At 47.1% G+C, this 25,456-nt stretch overlaps 1 protein-coding gene across 1 annotated transcript; it reads left to right on the top strand.

Moving 5' to 3' along the window:
* The first annotated feature begins 463 nt into the window (after positions 1-463).
* Positions 464-19,742, top strand: rps6kal (ribosomal protein S6 kinase a, like). The gene is made up of 22 exons (XM_080525149.1): positions 464-587; positions 3,596-3,655; positions 3,826-3,942; positions 4,219-4,300; positions 5,511-5,591; positions 5,732-5,811; positions 6,561-6,667; positions 6,809-6,846; positions 7,323-7,465; positions 7,671-7,741; positions 8,738-8,826; positions 9,955-10,019; positions 10,598-10,700; positions 10,902-11,026; positions 11,656-11,778; positions 12,295-12,384; positions 13,237-13,395; positions 13,759-13,920; positions 14,098-14,174; positions 14,314-14,431; positions 16,610-16,750; positions 18,373-19,742. The coding sequence occupies exons 1-22, from the start codon at positions 522-524 to the stop codon at positions 18,496-18,498; spliced, it is 2,223 nt and encodes a 740-aa protein (XP_080381275.1). The 5' UTR covers positions 464-521; the 3' UTR covers positions 18,499-19,742.
* Positions 19,743-25,456: the final 5,714 nt, after the last annotated feature.

The following is a 25,456-nucleotide window of genomic DNA, read 5'->3' as shown; positions in this document are numbered from 1 at the left end:
ACCACACAGGCATTAATAAACACCTAATGGATCAGATTATGTAAAAAAACTCAATTTTGACAAAAATGGAGATAGAACCTTATAATTCTAATGTCACGTTTTGTTGCATTGGATCATTTCTACGCAGCGTTTCCATCCCCCCCCCCCCCCCCCTCTCTCTCTCTCTCCTCTCCTCTCCTCTTTGTTGCCTTGGTTTGGCTGGGGGGGAAATCCTTCACTGGATTGTCGTCAGAGCGACGTCAATAGCCTCTCAGTCCACTGATGCCCAGGCTCAGGTACCAACATCGGCCGCCATATTCGCATCCATGGGAGAATAATAAGCGGTGCACGGCGGAGCGTATGGTCCTGTCAAACACCGACCCCCCCCCCCAAATCTTCCCCGGCTAGTAGTAGTAGCAGCTCTCTCGGACGCCCCCCGTTTCTGACTGAAAGGCAGAATAATAATCCAGGCTTTGCAGTGAAGGAAGGAGAGACATGCAGCGTGGAGGAGCGGGGGTCTGCTGAAAGTTGGACAAGGAACGATGCCTTTCTCCCAGCCACAGGATTCCTCCTGGCACAAGATGGAGGTGAACAGCGTTAGTAGTGATGTGAGTTTGATTGCAGATCCCTTTTGTTTTTTAATAGTGTTTTACATTCAGTGCATGGGGGGCTTTTATGTACCAAAGCGACGTGTGTCTCGGTGGGAACGAGAGGAGATGGCTGTGTGTAGGGGGTAGAGAGAGACAGCTGAAGGTGCTGGACCACCATGCTAACGAGGCTAGGTGATTGTGCTAAGCTAAAGGAAGCTAGCTGGAGGTGCATCACCATGCTAACGAGGCTAGGCGATTGTGCTAAGCTAAAGGAAGCTAGCTGGGCTAGGAAAGGCTCTGAACTTTTATTTGGAGCTAGGCTCAAACGTTGTTGTCAAAGAAAGTGCACATTTTCAACTTCTGATCGTTGATCCTTAGAGCTGCTAAAGAAGCTGTCATTTAAATTTTAAATGTGTTTTCATCCCACAGCGACAAGGACTAATACTAGCTAGTGTCAGTAAGTATCAGCTATGTCTGACAGCTAGCCACCGACAAGCCTGTAACTCTGGAGGGATGTGAGGGAGTTGGTTCAGGACGATCTGGCCTCACAGGCTTGTCTTGTTGTCTTCAGTTTAAACGATCAGACTGGTTTGTTGTGGTCCGATTGTTATTGATCATCGAATAATAATGTCAAACAAAACAATCGATCGATATGATGTGTTTGGGTTATTGCAGTTGGAGCAACAATAACCCCTGTTTTTAAACAGTCACTGTCACACGTCAACGTAAACAAAGAAAGCGTTACCTTTTTATCTGTTTATGTTTATTTTATTTGTAAAGGGACAATGCATAAGAACATATAATAATAATAATGTCAAACAAAACAATCGATCGATATGATGTGTTTGGATTATGGCAGTTGGAGCAACAATAACCCCTGTTTTTGATAAGCTCTCTGGCTGGTAACAGTCACTGTCACACGTCAACGTCAACAAAGCGTTACTTTTTTTTTATCTGTTTATGTTTATTTTATTTGTAAAGCCAAGGGACAATGCATAAGAACATAAAAAATGTAAACAGATTTCCAGATTTAGCCAAAAAATTATCATTTTCATCCATAGTCCCTCGCCAGTTATAAAAAGGCTTCCCTAAAAGATACAATAACATCACACAGTAAAAAGCATACATAGCAAAGGTATTACTGTACATGGAATAATAAGTCATCCAATACAAAGACAGGTCATTAAAAAAGAGAAATGGATGAGCCCCATGCAATAACAACACAGTACTTAAGCAAACAGTACTAGCGACAACACAGTAACACACAGAAACACAGTACAGACTTATCTACATAATGTAGCCTAACATCGGGATTGATCTGCCAGCAGCCCTAGATCACCTATGTAGATTATTAGTTAATAATATGTCATATTAATTATACGTTTTGCTTGTGATTTGATTTGAAGCCAGATTGTAAAGGTATGTCAAAATAGATAAGCACTGAATATCAAGACTGTCCGTGTTGATTTAAGTGACTTGTTTTTGATTTAATGATGAGAGGCGAATTATTTAATGGATGAGGATACCTTACAGCTATCTAGACACTGCGGGGTATGCTTTTATTAACAACCTGATGTGTTCATTCCGTTCTGCAAAGTGTGCAGTGTTTTTGTGTGCCCTGCTGCACAGTTGAGAATCCCAGGTAGAATCCACATTTGGTTATTACTTTAGGCCTGTTTCTGAGAGAAACTCATTTTCACACCCAACCTCGAGACGGCTCTGTCTGACTGTGCGTCTGTTTGAGTAGAGAAGCTACAGAGACTCAGTCTGTTTGCTTAGCCCCCATGTCCGTCATGATCAGAGAGTAGGAGTAAATGCATGTGTTGCACCAGGCAGGAGTGCGTCTCTCAATAGTGTAAATTAGCGTCTACTTGTCTCCGGTCCTCTCCATCATCTACTTTGATCTGATGAAAAATGTTAAAACCCCTAAAAATGCCTAGTAGGGAGGAACGTTGTCACCAGTCCTGTTATTTCACTCTTAAGTCACAGAGACCCTGTCACTCTCCCTGTCACTTCTAAGAGCCCTGAACTGAGCCTGATCAGTTGAATCATGCCCCCCCCTCACACAAGACACAGCATCCAGTATCTGGATAATATATACCATGTGATGTGATAGTGTAGTAGACCGGCGACACACCGACGCATCCACACTATCAACATTCCGCTTTAAAATGTACATGTTTTATAATATCTAAACATATTCACGCCACTGTATGATTTTTATGGAGTGTGTGTGTGTGTGTGTGTGTGTACAGCCAATACCCTTTTTTCTAGTGGCTCCTCCCCCTCAGTGGTCCTGCGTCACGTTATATGAGTCATCCCCCTCCTCAGAGCCGGGGTGGAATAGACTCACACACACACACACACACACACACACACACACACACACATATATGCACACACTGACATTGCAGAGCTGTGAATTGGTTGCATGATTGCCTGAGAGAGAACAGCTGACACCCCTCCTCTCTCCCCCCCCCCCCCCCCCCCCCCCCCCAGCAGCAGCACTAACATAGTGATGCTCTCTGTGTTGCCGCTGCTGTTATTCTGCTTACCGACATGCAACACACCAGCGTCATGTCCAGGGGTTGTATTTGTACATCGAGCCGCCTCACGCTGTGGAAACAGGAGATAGGCCTCCTGCCCTAAAGAACCATCGGTTCTCAAGGCTGCTTACTTTTGACTTACTTACTTACCGTAGATCAGCTGTCGTTGACGGAGGGTGTCGTCGACAGGGTTGTTGTCCTGGACACCTGTCACAGAGCAGGATCAGTGAATTCAATAACTAATACATTCATGAATAGAAATATAGGCTAGGCTAAGGCTTAGACGAGAAGCTGACTCAATGCTATAAACAACAACAACAACAACAACAACAACAACAACAACAACAACAACAACAACAGCCCGTGTTTCAATTGGCTCAGCTTTTTGTGATTCCTAGAGTTGTTTCTCAGAGTTAGCGTAGCATGCTAAAGGAGTGACGTGGCCGTTCTGATGTCAGATGTGCTGTGTTGTTCTTCCAGGTCAACGGGCTTCAGATCATGGATGAGCCCATGGAGGAGGAAGAGTCTTTCACACACTGTGTGAGTTTGTGTGTTTGTGTGTGTGTGTGCGTGTGTGTTTGTGTTTGTGTGTGTGTGTGTGTGTGTGTGTGGGAGAGAGCATACGTCAATCTGTGCCTGCCTGAGTGTGGTTTTCTCCATGTCAAATACTGTGTGTGTGTGTGTGTGTGTGTGTGTAGGAGGAGGAGGAGGAGGAGGCGACATATAAGGAGATTCCTATCACGCACCATGTGAAGGAGGGCTGTGAGAAAGCCGAGCCGTCTCAGTTTGAGCTGCTCAAAGTCCTGGGCCAGGGCTCCTTTGGCAAGGTGAGACACAGCAGTGTTCCTACTGACCCTAGAACACCACAGGCCAGACACTACACACAACACACAGCAGTCCTACACTGTCACCTCACTGTCATCACCGGCTGGCGGTCGTTTATCAGAGTTAAAGCCTCTCCTCTTTTCTCTGTCCATACTCCTCTCTCTCTCTCCCTCCTTTTCTCTCTCTCTCTCTCTCTCTCTCTCTCTCTCTCTCTCTCTCTCTCTCTCTCTCTCTCTCTCTCTCTCTCTCTCTCTCTCTCTCCTCTCCTTCTCTCTCAGGTGTTTCTGGTCAGGAAGATTATGGGTCCAGATGCTGGTCAGTTATATGCAATGAAAGTTCTGAAGAAGGCATCCTTGAAAGGTAACATTAGTAAATCATATGTTTTGTCTGACTATCTCTCCTTTTTTCTCTCTCTCTCTCTCTCTCTCTCTCTCTCTCTCTCTCTCTCTCTCTCTCTCTCTCTCTCTCTCTCTCTCTCTCTCTCTCTCTCTCTCTCTCTCTCTCTCTCTCAGTAGCCATTGACAGTAGGGTTGGGGCGGTTATTGGGGCGGTTTTTGAAAATAGCAACGGTATCTGTCAATACCGTCCTAAATTGCTATTTAATAAACGCCATAGGAATGTTTGTCCAGCACCACTGTCTGTGTGGTTGAAGATGCTATGAAAGTGATGACAGAACCTTTTTGTAAACAATGTCATTTATCAAATAAATAACCTGTCAAAAAAGACTTGTCACGTAGGGTTGGCCAGTATTACGGTAATAATGGTATTTGAAAATAGCAACGGTGTCAATAACGTAAAAAAAATCTGCTGCGCAATGTGTGCATATATATATAAACACCGTAAGAGTGTTGGACCAGCACTACTGTCTGTGTGGTTGATGACACTATTGAAAGATGATGACGTTTTGTAAAGAAGGTAATTTGTTAAATAAATAACCTGTCAAAAATACTATTTAGAAGCAATCATAATCGAGTGTCACGTGACCGCTTCTCCTCAGAAGAAGGATACGCGATTCACAGCACTCGTCTGCTGTAACATGTCTCATTACGAACCAAAAGTATTTTTAGCTCTGTTTTTATTTCTTTATTTTAATTTTTTATTTTAATTTAAGCTCATTTTTCAGCACTGCTCATAGAAAGTGTCCGAGCAGGATCGCGGAAAGGATCGGGCTTTGACCCCCTTTTCACCAGCTGCTGTCACAAAAGTCAAAGCCCTACAATGTGATTTTACAACTGCGGTATTGGAAACCGCCCAACCCTAATTCACAGTACACCACCTTAAAGAGATTCTACAGGATCTTCGTGACGTTGTCTGTATTGATTCTATTTAGCTTATAAGCTCTACTTTTACTAGCTGTGGGCTGAAATTATATGAACGATACCGTAGCATCTCTTTAACTATGGTTGATTATGTTAATAGAATCGCTCCTACCAAGACAATTTCATGGGAGCAGAGACTTGCCGTACACATGTTGCTTTGATGGACAGAGTTGTTTCTCTCTCCCCCTCTCCCCCCCCCCCCCCCCCCCCCCCCTCTCTCTCTCTCTCCCGCTCCCCCTCTCTCTCTTCAGTCAGGGACAGAGTTCGCACCAAGATGGAGCGGGACATTCTAGTGGAGGTCAATCACCCCTTCATAGTGAAGTTGCACTACGGTGAGAGGCTCACAACACTGTTGACACATCACTGTTGACAACAGCCCTCTTTACCCTTCAGCTCTACCGACTGTGTGCGTGTGTGTGTGCGTGCGTGTGCGTGCGTGCGTTGTTGTTTTGATTCTCCTCTCCTCTCTCAGCCTTTCAGACAGAAGGGAAACTCTATTTAATACTGGACTTTCTCAGGGGAGGAGATGTGTTCACTCGCTTATCCAAAGAGGTAAGCTCACCTTTTTATGACAACCACCATATCACATCACAACACCACATCACATCACAACACCATATCACAACACCACGTGACGTGTAAAGATTATGTCAACATTAAAAGAGCACTTGGAGCTTTGTTATCAGTCTGACACCGGGAGACATTTTGACATGAGTGAAACAGTGATGCGTAGCGTCGTCATAAAAGACGATATCACTTTGAACAGCTGTGTGTGTGTGTGAATGCCAAGCACCGCAGCTGTGAGCTGTTTGACATGTATGTCTACGTCAGCGGAGGCTGGTGGAGGTAGAAACCGGCAGAGGGGCTCATTGGGATGCATGGGACTAAGGAAGTAAGGAATGTTAGCCAACGTTTGTCATGTTTAATGAGAATTCCGTATTCCGTTCCGTGCATTACAGTAAGTCCCGTATCTCTGATTTCTGCCTCCACCGCTCTGTAGTAATGAACAGTATGCTAAAATGTATTTGCTCTAATCTGACTCTTGTTTACCTTTTGAAAGCTTTGCCTGTTAGCCTGCTAGCTCGTAGCTCTGTCTCTGCTTCAGGCACCTCCTCCTGGGGTAACGCTGGCTGAAGCAGAGAGAGAGACGTGTGACTAGCAGACGAGACTGACCGTGTATTTTTTTGTGATGTGGAATAACCCTTCTCTCTCTCTCTGTGTGTGTGCTTGTACAAGTGCTGTATGATGCTGTGTGTTCTGCTGTTCCAGCCCAGAGAGTAAATGTGTCCAGTTCTTACTAGGTTATGTTTACAGAGGAGGATGTGAAATTCTACCTTGCAGAGCTGGCCCTCGCCCTTGACCATCTGCACACCCTGGGCATAGTTTACAGAGACCTCAAGCCTGAGAAGTATGACCCTTGACCTTAACCCCCCCCCCCCCCCCTCTTTGACCTTTCACCCTTGTTTTCACAACGGGTGTTTTACTGTGTTTTACTGTGTCCTCTGTGTGGAACTCCTGCTACAAAACTGTGTTGTTGTTTGATTTTCAGCATATTGCTTGATGAAGCTGGACATATCAAGTTAACAGGTAGGCACTCGGCTCAATCACTGTCACTGCTGACGGATGTTGTTGCGTAGATGTTAGATTGGCGGGAGAGGCTTGGTGGAGAGGTGACTGGGGAGTTCTGAGGATCTGACATATACAAGTTAACTTACAACGAACAAATGTGTTACCGTGGTTGTCTGTAATATCGTTGGTTTGCGTCACCTCTGCATAGCTGTCAGTGGTCAGGGCAGTCAGGACAGCATCCTTCTAGAAAACAGAATTTTAGTCTGCTTGTGTATGAATTTTAGTCTGCTTGTGTATGAATTTTAGTCTGCTTGTGTGGAGGTGTAACTGCTGTGTGTGTGTGTTTGTGCGTGCGCGTGAGACTGACGGGTCTGCGTGTGTGTGTGTGTGTGTGTGTGTGTGTGTGTGTTGACAGATCTGCCTGTGCGTGCGTGCGTGCGTGCGTGCGTGCGTGTGTGTGTGTGTTGACGGGTCTGCCTGTGTCTCCTCTGCAGACTTTGGTTTGAGTAAAGAGTCAGTGGACGTAGATAAGAAGGCGTATTCCTTCTGTGGTACGGTGGAGTATATGGCCCCTGAGGTGGTCAACAGGAGAGGACACACACAGAGCGCCGACTGGTGGTCCCTGGGAGTGCTTATGGTACACACACACACACACACACACACACACACGTCACATGTGGTCATTAAGGTCATTGAGAAGTTCACTTGCTAATTTTTAACAAGCATCAGTGATATAATGGAGTGCTGTCTCACTGTCTCACTCTCCTCTTCCTTGTCTGTCTGTCTGTGTCTGTCTGTGTGTGTCTTTTTGTCTGTGTGTGCGCGTGTGTGTGTGTGTGTAGTTTGAAATGCTGACAGGGACGTTACCGTTCCAGGGGAAAGACCGCAACGAGACCATGAACATGATCCTCAAGTGAGTCCTCCAGTGACCGGGCCAGAACCCTATCATAAGACCTGCTCAGAGTCCTGTTATACCAGTCAGAACCTGTCAGGAGTCACACTGCTTACCCCCTTCTGGTTGGACGCCAAAAAACGTAGAAAACACACCACCACACACCCCTCTTATCGCTGAATAAAAACTAACCTGCTTCAGAAGGTTGAGATGAAGCGAAGGAAAAAGAGACGGTTTATCTGTGTGTTCCCTGTGGCGGTGGTGTGCTCCAGGCACTAGCTAACGCTAGCACATGCTTTCCCCCTCGTCACCATAAGAGTCTTCGATGTCACGCGTTGTTAGAAGAATGACAGAAGAATGCACAAGACTCTTTTTTTTAATTATTATTATTTTAAATAATGCTTCCATGAGCTGGTACCTGGAATACAACCACCACCACCACCACCACAGGGGGGAAAAATGGGATAAAACATATCTGACGTTTTTGGCTTCATTTCAACTTTCCACAACAAAGAACAAACCAGCGAACAAGCAGGACGTGTCAAAGCAGGTTGTTATTCAGTGATGGAGTGCGGCTGTGTGGTTTCCTGTTTTCCTCGACATAATTTGTGTGCAACACGAAGGGGGGAAGGGAAGGGGAGGGGAGGGGAGGCGGGGCTGTCAGATTGAAGGCGGGGCTGTCAGGTTGAAGGGGGGGTTGTCAGGTTGTAGCTAGGGTAGGACAAGCCCTTCTGACAAGGCATCCTGCTACCTACTGGTCCCAGTTACAACGCTGGCCACACACTAGTGAGACATGACTGATGGTATGGTCTCTCTCTGCTCCCTCTCCTCTACTCCCTTCTGCTCCCTCTCTCCTCTCTTCCCCCTCTCCTCTCCTCCCTCTCTCCTCTCCTCCCTTCCCTTTCTCCTCTCCTCCCTATCTCTTCTCCCTCTCTCTCTCCTCTCCTCACCCTCTCCTCTCCTCTCTTCCCTCTCTCCTCTCCTCTCCTCCCTCTCTTTTCTCCTCCCTCTCTCCAGAGCTAAGTTGGGGATGCCACAGTTTTTGAGTCTAGAAGCCCAGAGTCTGCTGAGAATGCTGTTCAAACGCAACCCTTCTAACAGACTGGGTAAGTGTGTGCATGTGTGTGTGTGTGTGTGTGTGGGCCTAATAGCTTGGCAAGGAAATGTGGCTGTATATTGTTAATAGTATAATCATTACAATTCTACCGCCCCCCATCTGAGTACCTCTGCCCACGCCTGCAGTATCACAGAAACCTTTACGGTGTTAGTTTAACGATACACGTGTGGAAAATAAATGTTCAAACTGCAGGAATTCCTTCGCTTGGCAACGTTGTGTTACTGTGATCAGCACCCAGCAGATAACTCGCTCAGACCATAAAGCTGCAGGCTGCGTTCGTAAATTCGCTCTGATCCACACAGACACACTCAGCGTTACTGTAATACTAGTGTTAGTGACACTCCTGCAGCTCTGTTGGCGTTCCAGTATGAATATGAATACTGTCATCAGACCTCGGTCTCTCATGTTCTCCATATAATCTCACATTGTGTTATGAACACTGAGACTCACGAGGTGAATGTCGCTTTTTGCACCAGGACGTCATACTGTATTTACAGTGCTTTTGGTATCTCACAAGTTACACTCGTCAAGTAAAATGTTCGGTGTGATGGGTTTCTTCTTCAATAATTGATTGGATAAATTAACCGTAACCATGGTATCAAGGACGCGCGGGCCGGAAAAGCACAACCAGTTCCGGGGTGGGGCGTGGGGAGAGGAAGCTCGTTAGCATTTAAAGAGACACAGAAACAGGACTGAAGCAGAGAGGCCTTTAGATTGAAATCTCATCACATTTTCAGCCAAACAAACTTCAAAGACATATTTTGGGGACCCCAAAGGCAAAACATGTTGAAAAATAGTATAATATGGAACCTATCCAGTAACACTGAGTGCAATTAACTGTTGAGTGTGTGCTGATTAGTGCAAGACTGGTCAAATAGAATGAATCCAAAAGTGAGAACCCACTGACCAACATCACCGCGTTCTCACACCCTGGAAACATCCTAAAACACCACCGCCATTTGTCCCAGCAGGGGAAGGGTCATTTGAAGATAGGGGCAGAATTGAAGTGCTCCCCCTTATATACGGTACACACATATTGTGTGTGTGTGTGTGCGTGCGTGCGTGCGTGCGTGTGTGTGTGTGTGTGTGTGTGAGACTAACTGTTGTCTGTCTATAGGGGCGGGGGCAGATGGAGTGGAGGAGATAAAACGCCATGCCTTCTTCTCAACCATCGACTGGAACGTGAGTGTACACACACACACACACACACACACACACACACACACACAGAGGACAAGAACAAACAGTGAGTGTTTAGTGAAGGTGTGACAGAGGAGCCCCCTCAGCTCCTGGTGACCATTCACACTCAACAGACGCTCACAGCTGAGAGAGAGAGTGTGTGTGTGTGTGTGTGTGTGTGTGTGTGTTTGTGTGTGTCTGGGCTGTGGGCCATGTCTGACTGTGTGTCTGCTAATAGCCCTGCATGAGTGTTTAGAAGACAGCAGGAGACTATTGACCAAGATAGAGAGAGGAGGGGAGGGGTTCATCTGGGGCTGGGCCCGGGTCTCCTCTCTCTCCCTCCCTCTCTCTCTCTCTCTCCCTCTCTCTCCCCCTCCCCCTCTCCCTCTCCCCCCCCCTCTCTCTCCCCCCATCTCTTTCAATCTAGCCTTGACCGAGGGAGAGAAACCTTCTCATCCAGCATGTTAAAGATTTATTAGTAAAAACAACAACAAGAGGGTGTGTGCTGGCAGTGTGTGTGGGCAGTGTGTGTGTGTCACTGTGTGTTTACGGTGCGTATGTCCGCCCCCCCCCCCCTGCAGAAGCTGTTCAGGAGAGAGCTGCAGCCTCCCTTCAAGCCTGCTGCAGGGAAACCAGATGACACCTTCTGCTTCGACCCCGAGTTCACCGCTAAAACACCTAAAGGTACACACACACACACACACACACACAGACTCACTCACTCTGTCTGTCCCACCCGATTAGCACTGCCGCTATCGATATATAGCCACAATGTCAGAACAGCTTCTCCTCTGCACACGTCATTATATGATTCAGTCAGTATGTACAGTATATATGAAGTGTGTGTGTGTGTGTGTGTGTGTGTGTGTGTGTGTGTGTGGTCAGACTCCCCAGGGATCCCCCCCAGTGCAAACGCCCACCAGCTGTTTGAAGGCTTCAGCTTCGTGGCTCCAGCATCCCTGGACGAGAACAAGGGCTCCCCCCTGCTCAGCATCCTGCCTATAGTCCAGGTACACACACACACACACACACACACACACACACACCCAGCTCCCCCCTACTCATCCTGCTGCCTACAGCACTATGAGGGGTGATGGACCACAATTTTGAACCACAATTACAACACTCCTGCTGATCCACTTTGTCCTCAACATTGGAAGACAAGAGCGAGAAGAAATGGCGAACGAGTGTATCTCGATGTCCCTAGCAACAACACGACCCAGGATTGCATGCTCGAGGAGAATCGAGCATGCGCAGACGTAACTGAATATTCCGAAAAGGGTCGTATGCCGCTTAAGGTGTTTACATGTCACAATATTCCGATTCGGCATATGCCCGGGGTCTTAATCGGAATATTGCAGAATCGGAATATGGCCTTCGGTACGCGGGTTCGGTACGTGTTTACATGACTCTTGCCCAATCGGAATATTGAGCATATGCAGCTTAATACAGGAATGTGGTGTGCATGTAAACGCAGTCATTGAGGCTGTGTTGGTGAAACACATGGATTTTCTGTGAGTGTTTTATTTATTAAGGGGTGTGTGTCTGTGTGTCTGTGTCTGTGTGTCTGTATGTCTGTGTGTCTGTGTGTCTGTGTCTGTGTCTGTGTCTGTGTCTGTGTGTGTGCGTGTGTGTGCAGCTGCACGGGGGCACGGCCCAGTTCTCAGACCTGTATGAGCTGCAGGAGGACATCGGCGTGGGGAGTTACTCCATCTGCAAACGCTGCGTCCACCGAGTCTCTGCCATGGACTACGCTGTGAAGGTACCACACACTCACACTCACACTCACACTCACACACACACACACACACACACACACACACACACACACACACACACACACACACTCACTCACAATCACCTGCAAGTGGATGAGGTGACTGAAAGGAAAGTCCAAAAGTCAAATTGTTGACAGTACCTGCAGAGAGCCAGCAGGGGGCAGTGCAGGCTACCAGCTGGAGGTGACAACAGCACCAGACAGGTCTCCTGTATAGCGGGGTGTGTGTTGCTGCTGCTGCTGCTGCTGCTGCAGACCTGCTGTTCACAACCCTTCTGTAGAGGAAGATAACAGCTGTCTGTCTGTCTGTCTGTTGTGTGTAGTTCACAATGAGTTTAGTCAACGTGTCATCAGAGTCATCTGATCTGATCGGAGACAAACAGGAATGTTTTTTTGCTTTGTTTTGATAGTAGTACTGTTTCTCTGTGTGTGTGTGTGTGTGTGTGTGTGTGTGTGTGTGTGTGTGTGTGTGTGTGTGTGTGTGTGTGTGTGGCTGGTCAGATCATAGACAAGAGTAAGAGGGACCCTTCGGAGGAGATAGAGATCCTGATGAGATACGGCCAGCACCCCAACATCATCACCCTCAAAGACGTGAGTCTGCCTCCTCTACCCACGCCTGTGTATGGAGGGCTGGAGCTCTCTATATAGACTGGTTGTCACTCACCGTGTGTGTGTGTGTGTGTGTGTGTGTGTGTGTGTGTGTGTGTGTGTGTGTGTGCGTGCGCGTGCGTGCATGTGTGTAAAGCAGCATTCAATCACTTTGCTGCATGCTCCTCGAACAAACTCCCTGAAGAAATCAAACAGGCCCAAATATTCAAAGCTAAGCTAAAAACCTTCATGTTCTGCAGCAGTTATAGTTAAACACTAACACTCTATCTATGCCTTTTATCCATTAACCATTTTCTTATTAAACGGTTTATCTTTTTACTTCTTATACCTGCAGCAGTTATGAGTTTTATGATCCATAATCCAAGCACTATAAATTTACTTCCAAGTATAGGCTAAATGTGTTTGCAAGTGTGTCATTTTGCACTGCGATCTCACACACCGTATGGGCCAGGATAGCGGTTGAATACAGATGCCGTATCAAACGTGTCATTTTACACTGCGACTCTCACACACCGTATCGCGCAAGATAGCATCTAAACACAGACGCAGTACCTGTCATCTCACACGCCATATCGGGAAGAGCAGCGCTTGAATTCAGTTGCAGTAATAACACTTTTATCTACATCTTTTTATTCATTGTTTTATTATATTGTTAAATGTTTATCTATTTATTTTCTATATTATGTATCTATTTGTGTCATTTTTTGTTTTCTTACTATTCTCCTTTTTCAGTATTTTTTAATGCTGTATGTAAAGCACTTTGAATTGCCCCTGTTGTATGAAATGTGCTACACTAATAAACTTGCTGTGTGTGTGTGTGTGTGTGTGTGCCAGGTGTATGACGAGGGCAGGTTTGTGTACCTGGTGACGGAGCTGATGAAGGGCGGGGAGCTCCTGGACAAGATCCTCCGACAGAAGTTCTTCTCTGAGCGGGAGGCCAGCGCTGTGCTGTACACCATCACCAAGACCGTAGACTACCTCCACTGCCAAGGGGTGAGGCCGGGGTCGCTGACGGGGACGGGGGGGGGTTGGGGGCGGCGGAGGTAGAAATCGGAGGACGGCCTCATTGTTAATGTAACATTGTTTGATACCATTCCATCCATTACGATGAGCCCCGTCCTCCGATTTCTACCTCCGCCAGCCTCCGCTGGTGGCGGGGTGTGTTTGGACTGACTGTCCGATGTCCCGAGTGTCGCTGCTCCCTGACACCTCTCTGTCTCTCTCTCTCTCTCTCGCTGTCTCTCTCTCGCTCGCTCTCTCTCTCTCTCTCTCTCTCTATCTCTCGCTTTCTGTCTCTCTCTCTCTGTCTCTCTCTCTCTCTCTCCCACTCTTGCTCTCCCCTCCCTCCCTCCCCAGGTGGTCCACAGGGACCTGAAGCCCAGTAACATCCTGTACATGGACGACTCGGGGAACCCAGACTCTATCAGGATATGTGACTTCGGCTTCGCCAAGCAGCTGAGGGGGGGGAACGGCATCCTGCTCACCCCCTGCTACACCGCCAACTTTGTGGCCCCTGAGGTGAGGGAGGGAGGGAGGGATAGGGAAGAAAGAGACGATTGGTAGGGAGAGAGAGAGTTTAGCAGAGGTATGGCGAACAAAGATTTCTGATTGGAAGGTTTCTGCTGGCCCTAACGTGTGTGTGTGTGTGTGTGTGTGTGTGTGTGTGTGTGTGCGTGTGTGCGTGCGTGTGTGTAGGTACTGATGCGGCAAGGCTATGACGCAGCATGTGACATATGGAGTTTGGGTGTTCTACTCTTCACCATGCTGGCAGGGTAAGTGTGTGTGCGTGCCTGTGTGCGTGCCTGTGTGCGTTCCTGTGTGCGTTCCTGTGTGTGTGTGTGTGTGTGTGTGTGTGTGTGTGTGTGTGTGTGTCTGTATGCGTACAGCCCTAACCCCCTCTCTCTGTCTCAGGTACACACCGTTCGCTAATGGGCCCAACGACACCCCAGAGGAGATCCTGCTGCGGATCGGCTCCGGAAGGTTCTCTCTGAGCGGAGGCAACTGGGACACGGTGTCTGACACCTCCAAGGTACACATGCACGCACGCACACACACACACACACACACACACACACACACACACACACACACACACCACACACCACACACAGACGCACGCACACATATTCAATTCAATTCAATTCAAACAACTTTATTAGTCCCACTAGGGGCAATTAATTTAGAGCAGCATGTTCACAGAAAAACATAAAAATGTCTCCAACAACAACAACAACAAAAACAAGTGCACCAGGAGCAGGAAGATCATTGGGTATCGTGGGTACCTTGAAATAATACAATACAATTCAATCAATAACAGTCAATGAATACGCCTATCCGAGTTTAACAGTCTGACCGCAGAAGGGATGAAGGATTTGTAATAGCGGTTTGTTCTACAAGCAGGCAAGGCAAAGTGGCGTCCTGATGACAACAGAGACAATTTTGTCTCCCCTGTTAATTGTTCCCTGTGCCTGTTCGTTAACTCTGTGTTCTATGTGCTCATGTTATCTGTTGCTTGTTGTTTATGTGTTTTCTGTTTTCCCCATATTGTCAGCGTCTTTGAGCCCTGGAAAAGCGCTATATAAATACAATGAATTATTATTATTATTATTATTATTATTATTATTAACTCACCCGCCAGAACATGACCCGGAGACGCTAAAATGCTTTCTGCCTTCCGGAGGACTTGTTGGTTACAGAAGGAATTTAGGTCTCTCTGTTTCACTCCAATTAGCTTAAAACTGATTTTTACAATACTGCTCAGGCTATTCCTGTCTTTGACGGCCAGGCTCTGGAACCAGCAGATAAAAGAAAAACTTAAGAGACTCTCAATAAAGGATTGGTAAAAAAAAACGACACAGGATGACCGGTCTGACAGAGAAGGTGGATTCTCTGCTGCCCCCGTTTCTCTGTTCCGTCTAAAATCAACGATCAGTTCCTTGATTTTAGATACATTTAAATCTAAAAAACCTGCTATCACACCAAGAAGTAAAATCAGTGAGAGCATTCCCATGATCAGACTCTGAGCCTCTGAGAAGGGACAACAACGCAGTGTTGTCAGAAAACTTTACCAAGTAGCTGCCCTCCTGGGAGCTCCTGGAACTATCAGTATAGAAGGTAAAAAGAAGGGGCAAGAGAACACACCCTGGAGGCGAACCCGTGGAAATACACATGGAGTCTGAAATAAGACCATTTACAGAGACCTTCTGCTCTCTGGCAGTTAAAAAGTCTAAGATCCATAAAACAAGTGGGTGGGCGAGTTAAAATCACAGCAGCCTGTCTATAAAAAGTTTTTTTATCTTAGGCACGGGTATCACCGTAGAAGCTTTCCAGATAGTGGGGATTTGGCTACAATTGAGTGACATCTTGAGGAAAATATGGTGAAGGACACCGCTAAGCTGGTCCGCACAGTAACACAGTGTCTGCCCACAAATAAGGTCTGGACGAGGGGCCTTCCTGATGGTTACTTGTTTTAGAAGGTCCCTGACCCATTCCTCCCTGATGACAATGTCACTGTCACTGTCAGCAGACAGAGACTCTCTAAGAAGAGAGATATTTGCGGAGAAATCATGCTTTCCGAAGCGGGAATAGAAATCATTAAATGCATCGGGAAGATCAGCATCACTTATTCCGTTAATCTTGAGAGGTTCCCTCTCACCATCACTTCCCTGTGTGATTGAGGACATGGTTATGATTCCCCTCCAGGCTGCCCAGGGTCCCCGCTGCCGTACTTATGTTCTACCTTATCCTTATACATTCTGTTGGCTTATCTCATTCCTTACTTCTCTGGTCATTTCCTGGCTATTCTCTGTATTAAAAAAGGTGTTTCTTCTTGTTTAACACACTTTTTAGAAGCCAAGTGACCCATGGCTTGTTATTAGGGAATCCTGTAATGTATTTACAGGGAATATTCATGTCCACACAAAACCGTATGTAGAAAGTCACAGTTTGCATAAGTTCATTTAGATCAGAGCATAAGCCATAAAATAGCATCTCACTGCCTTGACTCTGGGCTCCTGTCTCTTACATACGGGTTTGTAGATCATAGACATAGACACAGACACAGACAGACACACAAACACAAACACAAACACACACACACACACACCGAGTTTCTTCTTCCTCACAAACAGCTCTGCTTTCTTCTGGTGTGTGTGTGTGTGTGTGTGTGTGTGTGTGTGTGTGTGTGTGTGTGTGTGTGTGTGTGTAGGACCTGCTGTCTCACATGCTGCATGTGGACCCCCACCAGAGGTTCAGAGCAGAGCAGGTTCTGAAGCACGCCTGGATCACCTGCAGGGACACACTACCGCACTTCCAGCTCACACGCCACGACGCTCCGCACCTCGTCAAGGTATGTGTGTGTGTGTGTGTGTGTGTGTGTGGGGGGGGGGGGGGGGGGGGGGGGGGGGGGGGTAGCTCTATGTGAAATGAATAGGGATGTAACGATGCATTGCAGTGCAGTTAATTGTCGAATGAGCTCCCCACGGCTGTCAGAACGGCAGAGTCACTACCCATCTTCCGTCGTAGACTGAAGACCCACCTCTTCAGGTTACACCTTAACTGCTCCTCCTGAGACATCTTCTGCCCTCAGCACTACGTCTCCTAAAGACGTCCGCTTTCCCCTCTACTGTGTCCCTAAGAACTTCTATCGCCCCCCTTGTACTGTTTCTCTGTTCCTCCAGTATTCCCCCCCCCAAAAAAACAAACAAAAAAACGTTTTAGAAAAAGGTGGTAGAAGAAGGTTTCTCCTTCTATCAATGGCCCCGGGCCTGAGCTAGATTACTCTTCCTGCCACAAATGGTGGACTGATGATTCACATGCTTAGTATTCAAATGTATTGATTGTAAGTCGCTTTGGAATAAGGTGTCTGCTAAATGCCAAAAATGTAAATGTAAAATGTCGCTACAAATCTGTAACGATTCAAATTGGTGAGATGAAAAATGAATCACGATATTTTCACGGATATGAGAGGAATATGGACGTTGCAGTGAGAGTGGCCAGGCTAGAACCATCTAACTAGCTAACTGGTTCTTTCAATGTTGTTGGGCTTTAAGGTTAAACTGTTATTGCTGTCACTCACTAGCAAGTGTGAATTGTTGGTGTGTTATTGTAAGTGTACAGCTAAACTAGCTAGCTACATTGACATTGGGAATGCAGTTGAAGAAGTGACTCTGCATGCAGGGTCATCATCAAAATGTAAACTTAAGCCTGGTAAACACATAAAGATTTTCTAAACCCAAGCCAGAAATCTCACGTGATCAGGGTAGTACCTAGTACCTGTACGAGGCAGACATGTGCGACAGGGCAAATAAAGTGCCGAAGAACGGAAAGAAGAAGACGCGTCAGTCAGCTCGCTTCTTGATTGGGTACATTCCATTCAACGTCACATCGGACTCGCAAGCAGAGTTGCCAGATGGGGCGGGGTTTTATTTTATTTTACAAACATCATTGGCAACAGACATACAGTTTAGGGGGCAGGAGATGGGCACCTGCCCAATAGTAATCAGCGGTTTTCTCACAATATAGGTTTTGGGCTGGTTTTTGGCGGATTTAGCGGTTTTTAGACTGTGCTTAGGCTGGAAATTGTCAATCCTATCTGGCAACCCTGATCGCAAGTTGTCAGTTTCGCCCCCACACAAGATCTTCTCCGAAAATGGTCGGGGCCGACGATCGTAAATATTGAACACATTTCATATTTACGATCATTGGCCCCGAACCATTTTCCTTTTTTTGTTAAAAGTTAAAGTCATGAGAAAATCCTACTGAACCCAGTATCGTGAATCGTATCGAATCGTGAGTTGAGTGCATCGTTACATCCCTAGAAATGAATGACCTTACTGCTGGGAACCCTTGAGTCGTATTCATATAACTAACTGTGTGTGTGTGTGTGTGTGTGTGTGTGTGTGTGTGTGTGTGTGTGTGTGTGTGTGTGTGTCTGTCTGTGTCTGTGTGTGCGTGTGCGCGTGTGTGTAGGGAGCCATGGCTGCCACCTACTCTGCGCTGAGCCACAAGACGTGTCAGCCGGTGTTGGAGCCTGTGGCAGCGTCCAGCCTGGCCCAGCGACGCAGCATGAAGAAGCTCACCTCTACAGACATGTAGACACACACACACCCAGCTCTGCCCCCGACCCAGGCCTTACACACACACACACCTAGCCTTGCCCTTAACCCAGATCTCTCTCACACACACAAGCACACAAGCCAGCCTTGCTCACACACTCACACCTAGCCTTGCCCTTAACTGGCCACACACTCTCTCTCACACACACACACACACACACACACACACACATTCTCTCCCCTAACCCAGCTCCTGACCTTGCCCCAGATTAATCAGTTCTACTATGCCCCTCTTTTATCTATTTATTTTAATTCCCCCCCCCCCCCTGTCACACACACACACACACAGACACACAGACACACACACACCAACAACAACAGGAACTCTGCAAGGCTGCATCACTTGAACTTCTGAACGTCGGCCCCAAGAGGAGAGACGCTCACATATCTGTTACTGCTGGGGAGAAGACTGGGTTTATTTTCACCCCTTTCTTGTATGCACTCATTCTTTCTCTCCCCTCCCTCACCTTCCTCTTTAGATCTTCCTCTATCTCTCTCTCTCTCTCTTTTTGAGGAAGAAATGCACCAGCTGATGTTCTCCTTCACTGTGATTGGCTGATTCTGAGCTGCTTCAGTAAACTGTGCCCCCATTGGTTTGTTTTCTCTCTCTCTCTCTCCCTCTCCTTACCTCTCTCTCCCTCTCTCCCTCTCTCCTTACCTCTCTCTCTCTCCTTACCCCCCTCTCTCCCTCATTACCCCTCTCTCTCTCTCTCCCTCTCCTTACCTCTCTCTCCCTCTCTCCTTACCTCTCTCCCTCTCTCCTTCCCTCTCTCCCTCTCATCTCCAGGTAGTGTTATTGTGGTGGTTCAGTGTGTGTTGGCTGGGTGAGCCTCATTGGGAGAGACTGTAAAACTGTTACCTCACAGGCAGAGAACACACACACACACACACACTCTCACTAAGACTAGCTATAGGATTAATTACCGCACATATACACAGACTGGATTCTAGGTTGTCTGTGTACAGACCCCTGTGTCAGAAACATCTGCCAATACTCTGGACTTACCCCCCTCTCTATGAGACCACCACACACACACACACACACACACACACACACACACACACCTCCTCTGTCTGTCTCTACCTTAACGTTGCTGTCTGACTCCTCACTGTGTGATGAATATGTATCAAAGGAGAAAAAAAAATGCTGCAGATTTTAAAAAAGAAAACTGTCAAAAGGTCAAAGGTGAATGAATGTTGAGGTGATGATGCTGAGATTATGTTGATGGGGAGAGCTTGTAAGGTTTACTGCTGGGGGGGCAGGGGGAGGGGAGGGACGCCCTCTGTCAGACCAGAGAAGCTGAATTACAAACAGATCATTTCCATGAATCTCTCTTCAAAGACATTGTGGAAATTGTACCATATTGTATTTATTTCATTTAATTTTTAAAATTCTATTTTTCTTTCAAGTTCTGTATATATTGACATTAAAGATCATTATTGACATGCGTCCCCTGCCTCCTGTGTTGGTATGTTAAATGTGTGTGTGTGTGTGTGTGTGTGTGTGCGTGTGTGTGTGTCGAGGACCACAATGGAATAAAAGTCAATATACTTTTATATTTTGTTTTTAATCAATGGTTTTAAATGTGTGTGAACTGTTGTTCCTCAAATGGCTGAGTTAACTCTATATGTCATTTGAAATATTCATATAAACATTCAATACATTTTACTGCTCCAGAAGAGAGGCAGTCATCTGAAGTAAACGATTGATAGTGAATGAAGTGGTCTCCTCTCCTCCTCTCTTCCTGCTTCCGTGCTGATGTGTAAGGAAGCTTCATAGCTTCAGTAGTACTTCTTCTGATGATCCAGGCCCATGCCTCCTCCGAGGCCAGCCAAGTTCTTCATTTAACGAATTTAGTTCTTTCACGTGAAGAAGGTCGACCTGAAAACATTGATTTGTAACTGCTCCTCTGGTGGCCAGAGGCGTTCCAGGCCTTTTAGAAAACATTCAGGGGTTCAAGCCGCAGATGCCCGGGGCTAACGACATCACTGCTGGTATCTTTGCGGGGTTGTCTAGATATTGACTACTATTTATGCTATGAAGCTTTTTTCGGAAACTGACACCAGGTGAAAGCAAATCTGCCGTTGAGAATTCCAATATCTTAGAATTTCAGTTTTCATATTCATATGGTATATAGACCTACAGTATGCATCATGAGGGAGAGGAGGCCACCATAGTCAGTTGAGATGCCTCGTAACCTAGGAACTGCCCTCACCAAAGACTTCTGTTCTGGCTGTCTGTAGTTGACCCCTGTGGGCTGGTTTCATGGACGCAGATTAAGACTAATCCTGGACTAAAAAAGCATTCTCAATCGAGATTTTCCATTGAACGTGTGATTTAATCCTAAACTAGGCTCAAGCCTGGTCTGTGAAACTGGCCCTATGACTTCTAATCATTGTTCTAACAAGGCTTTTCTGCCTTCACAGGATGGTTTAGCAGTACTATATTTAATGGCGCAGTAAGACCAGGCCACCACCAGAGAGCTGTGTTCTCCAGTTTAGAGACACACATCGTCCGTTCTGTGTGTGTGTTTATGTAGATGGATTTCCCCAGGACAGCCTTCCTGATTCCCAGCAGCCATATGGAAATGACTAGTCTGACTGGCTTCCTCTGTGTCTGCCCCCTCTCTCCCCTGAGACTGTGGGTGTGTGTGTGTGTGTGTGTGTGTGTGTGTGTGCGTGTGCGTGTTTAGGTGTGTGTGTGTGTGCGTGTTTAGGTGTGTGCGTGTGTGTGTGTGTGTGTGTGCGTGCGTGCGTGTTTAGGTGTGTGTCTGTGTGTGTAAGAGAGAGAGAGAGAGAGCGACAGAGAGATAGAAAGAAAGAGAAAGAAAGACTAAAGATGTGTAATAGGGAGAAAGGAGGCGTGTGTGTGTGTGTGTGTGTGTGTGTGTGAGAGAGAGAGAGAGAGAGAGAGAGAGAGAGAGAGAGAGAGAAAGAGCAGATAGGTCTTGCCTGTGTGAGAGTACAGTATTTGTGTGTGTGTGTGTGTGTGTGTGTGTGTGTGTGTGTGATGGTCACAGCAGAAAAGTACATGGAGCCGTCCCTTGCTGTCGCAGTGGGGGGAGGGAGGACAGCAGCTGGTGCAGAGGCCAGTGTGTGGATGTGGATGTGTGTGTGTGTGTGTGTGTGTGTGTGTGTGTGTCTGTGAGTGAGTGTGTGTGTGTGTGTCTGTGTGTGTGTGTGTGTGTGTGTGTGTGTGCAAACAATGCTGGTACCTCAATACATCTGCTCCACTGCCCACACGTCCATCCACTGACACTGACATGACAGATCTGACACACACACATGCACACGCACACACACACACACACACACACACAAACACACACACACACGCCTCCATTCTCCCTATTACACATCTTCAGTCTTTTTCTTTCTCTTTCTCTCTCTCTCTCTCTCTCTCTCTCTCTCTCTCTCTCTCTCTCTCTCTCTCTCTCTCTCCTGTCCTGTCCTCTGGATTAGAGGGCTATAGACAGACTGTGATTTGGGAGCTGGGTGGTAAACAGTGGGGCTAATTGCTTTGCCACACTGCTCTTTGTTTTAGCCTCATAATGCTAATCACCCACTGAGCTAATACAGGCCCTAGCGCAGGGTTCTGGACCGGGTTCTGTTTGGATGTGTGTTTGTTTGTTTTGGGGGGTGTGAACTGAAGCAGGAGAAAGGGGCAGGGGTTCACTGGTATTGACTAATATTCCATCAGAAAGTGAGACACTCCATATTCCCTCCTTCTAACGCTTCCCACAGTCCTCTCTGTGCCGGGGTGGCGCCTCGCTCAGGTGTGAATCTATTCCTCCTCATTAACGAGCATCTCTCCCAAGTCAAGCCAATTAACACGCTGCTCCTAATGAAGCCATTAGCTGTCAGACGAGGCAGAGGAAGTGCCTGTCACCAGCCCGGTGTGTGAGCGCACGTGTGTACGTGTTCGTGTGTGTGTGTGTCTGCGTGTGCGTGTGTGCGTGTTCATGTGTGTGTGTGTGTGTGTGTGTGTGTGTCTCCGTGTGTGTGTGTGCCTGTGCATGCGTGTGTGTGTGTGTGTGTGTGTGTGTTTGCCTGTGCGTGTGTGTGTGTCTGTATCCACACACGGCTAATAAGACCAGAGGAATTAATGGAGTGAGCGCGTGTGATAATGAGTTAATGTGGAACAAGCAGGACGAGCTGTGATCAGCCCTCTGTCTCAAATGAAGATATCAGACACGCTGTGATGTACTCTGCTGTAAACAGTCTCTCTTCTCTCACACTCACTAAGTGCCTGTCAGTTGGTGTGTGTGTGTGTGTGTGTGTGTGTGTGTCTTCGTGTCTGTGAATGCCTGCTTATGAGTGTTTTATGAATGTGTGTGCGTGTGTTAAGTGCTTTTCAGTGGAAAGACCAAATACCCCCTGTAAGACAAGCGTATTACTCATGTCTCTCTTCAGCCTTCCTCTTATACTCCACATTCCACTCCAATTAGCAGCACATTAGAAGCATGACCATGTTCACATAACATCATCCCATAGAAAACCTACTGAATCAGGAACAGGAGGAAATTAAATCGACCGCCAAAACCTCAAACCCAAGAGAGTTCTTGTAGAGGACGGGAGAGGATAGATGGAAGCAGCAATGTGGCAGAGGCGCAAGGTGTTTAGGCTCATCAACATCCGCAAAGTGGCGCGGGCCAGACGGGTGACCAACACGTGCGCTGGGCAGCTGGGCCGGTGTGTTTACGGACATAATCGACCTCTCCCTTTCCACAGGAATAGTCCCCTACTGCTTCAAAAGTGTTGAAAAAGCACCCTGCACCCTGTTGCTCTCACTCCCATCGTGAGCAAATGCTTTGAGAAGCATGTCAAGGCCCTGAACCACCCTGGACCCTCACCAATTTGCCTACCGGAAAAACAGATCCACCGACGACGCCATTGCACACTGCTCTCCACTCTGCCCTCACCCACCTGGACAAGAGGAACTCCTATGTGAGGATGCTGTTCGTAGACTACAGTTCAGCATTTAATACCATAGTCCTTTCCAGGCTCAACACCAAGCTCAGAGACCTGGGCCTCAACCCTGGCCTATGCAACTGGATCCTGGACTTCCTGTCGAACTGACGACAGGTGGTGAAGATGGGCTCAAAGACCTCTGCTCCTCAACACAGGAGCCCCCCAGGGCTGTGTCCTGAGCCCCTTCCTATACTCCCTGTACACCCATGACTGCGTGGCCACTCACAGCTCCAACTTGGTGATGAAGTTTGCTGACGACACAACAGTGATTGGCCTGATCACCGGCGGCGATGAGACGGCCTATTCGGTTGTTTAGTCGTGACGTGTTTCTGGGTCCAACGTTGGCTGAGGCGCTCTCTTCGAAATGCCGCAGTAATGATAATAATTCATTATATTATATATGTATATACAGTATATATATATTATATATCCGAGGCTCATAGACGCTGACAATATGGGAAAAAGGGGAAAGCGCTGTGTCCCTTGTTGTCTGAATAGATCCGAGTCTAAAAAATGATTGAACTGTCATTCTACCACTTTAGTACACTGGTACTCTGGTGCGGGGAATTTTTTATTTTGACCCGGAAATTGCTAAACGTCACGCGTGACGTCAGACTTAACAACCGAATAGGAAAGAGGTCGATAGCCAGGAGAACAACCTCGCTCTCAACGCTGACAAGACCAAGACCAAAGAACTTCAGGAAGAAAGGAGGGGAACAGGACCCCCATCGCCATCAAACGGGTCGGCTATAGAAGGAGTCCGCGGTTTTGAATTCCTCAGCACGTCAAGCAGGTGGTGGTTAAGGCACAGCGACAAGAGCATCAGTGGATGTGAGCTTCCCTCCACCAACAGTCAGTGTGTCCGACTCCGCAAAGCCCGAAGGATTATCGAAGAATCCCAGCCACTCCAACCACAGACTGTTTGAACTGATGCCATCCAAGAGACGGTACCGCAGCCTCAGGGCCAAAACCCAGAGTTACTAAAACAGTTGCTTCCACCAAGGAACCGGGCTTCTGAACAAGGGTAACTAAGGACTGGTTCTATAATTTTGGGGTATTCCTGTTATTACATTACTATTATATTTCTATTATTATATTGCCTTACTGTTTTTCTTCATAACTATTGCCAAGGCCTTGCCAACAATAAACTTGATTCTGATTCTGACTCTGAGCTTCTTCCAGTATCCAGCTGGTGGAGGTAGAAGTGAAAGGACAGGCACATGGTAATGCATGGAACTGAATGGGGAATGGTATGAAACACGGAACAGAAAGAGGAATGGTATCATTCTGCTAATAATGAACCCGTCCTTCGACCTACCTCTGCCAGCCTCCACCAGCCTCCACCAGCCTCCCCTGACGTGGCCTGTGTGCCTGCAGGTGTGTGCTCCTCTACCGCTCTCTTCAGCTCACTAAGCTGGAGCTCTGGAAATGAGGGGAATTGAGGACGTGAAATTGATTTCAGTTATGCGTTTAATCTTATCAGAGATTCTCCACCGCCCCTCTCCTCCTCCCCCCGCCCCCCATCCTCCCATTCTCCCCCTCCTCCCCTCTCCCTTCCGCCTCCAGTGATAGTTGATTCCGAGGACGACGCCTTCAAGGAGCAGTCACCACAGCAGGCCTCTACCCATCTCTCTCTCTCTCTGTCCTTATGTTGTCAGTTAGGAATTGTGGTGTGACACGGTTATCATATCGTAATGCGTACAACCAAGTTGGATTTGATGATTAGGACTTTTGTCTAAATGTTTCACTATAAATCTCTCAATTAAAGGTGTTGTAAGTTAAGATTCTTCCCAACATAAATGTTGCGTATAGAATATGCACATCACCTGACCTACCCAGTGAGATGATTGACAGGAGAAGGAGATCTGCATTATGTAAGCTGACCTTGTGACGCTCTGTACCATGTCTGGATAGTCCTACACATCACCCAGTTAGTGATGCCTCCTACCTCAGCCTCCTTACAGCTT

This window comes from Nansenia antarctica (assembly GCF_963989245.1).
Source record: "Nansenia antarctica genome assembly, chromosome: 3".
In the NCBI taxonomy this organism is placed as follows: Eukaryota; Metazoa; Chordata; class Actinopteri; order Argentiniformes; family Microstomatidae; genus Nansenia; species Nansenia antarctica.
The sequence above is the reverse complement of the archived record's forward strand: the minus strand, read 5'-3'. Positions and strand labels throughout refer to the sequence as shown.

Excerpts from the sequence above, each read along its gene's own strand:
- rps6kal (XM_080525149.1), top strand. The coding sequence starts at position 522 with ATGCCTTTCTCCCAGCCACAGGATTCCTCCTGGCACAAGATGGAGGTG. Across the intron at positions 5,812-6,560 it reads TCACTCGCTTATCCAAAGAG|GTTATGTTTACAGAGGAGGA; the intron begins GTAAGCTCACCT and ends AGTTCTTACTAG. Across the intron at positions 11,779-12,294 it reads CCATGGACTACGCTGTGAAG|ATCATAGACAAGAGTAAGAG; the intron begins GTACCACACACT and ends GTGGCTGGTCAG.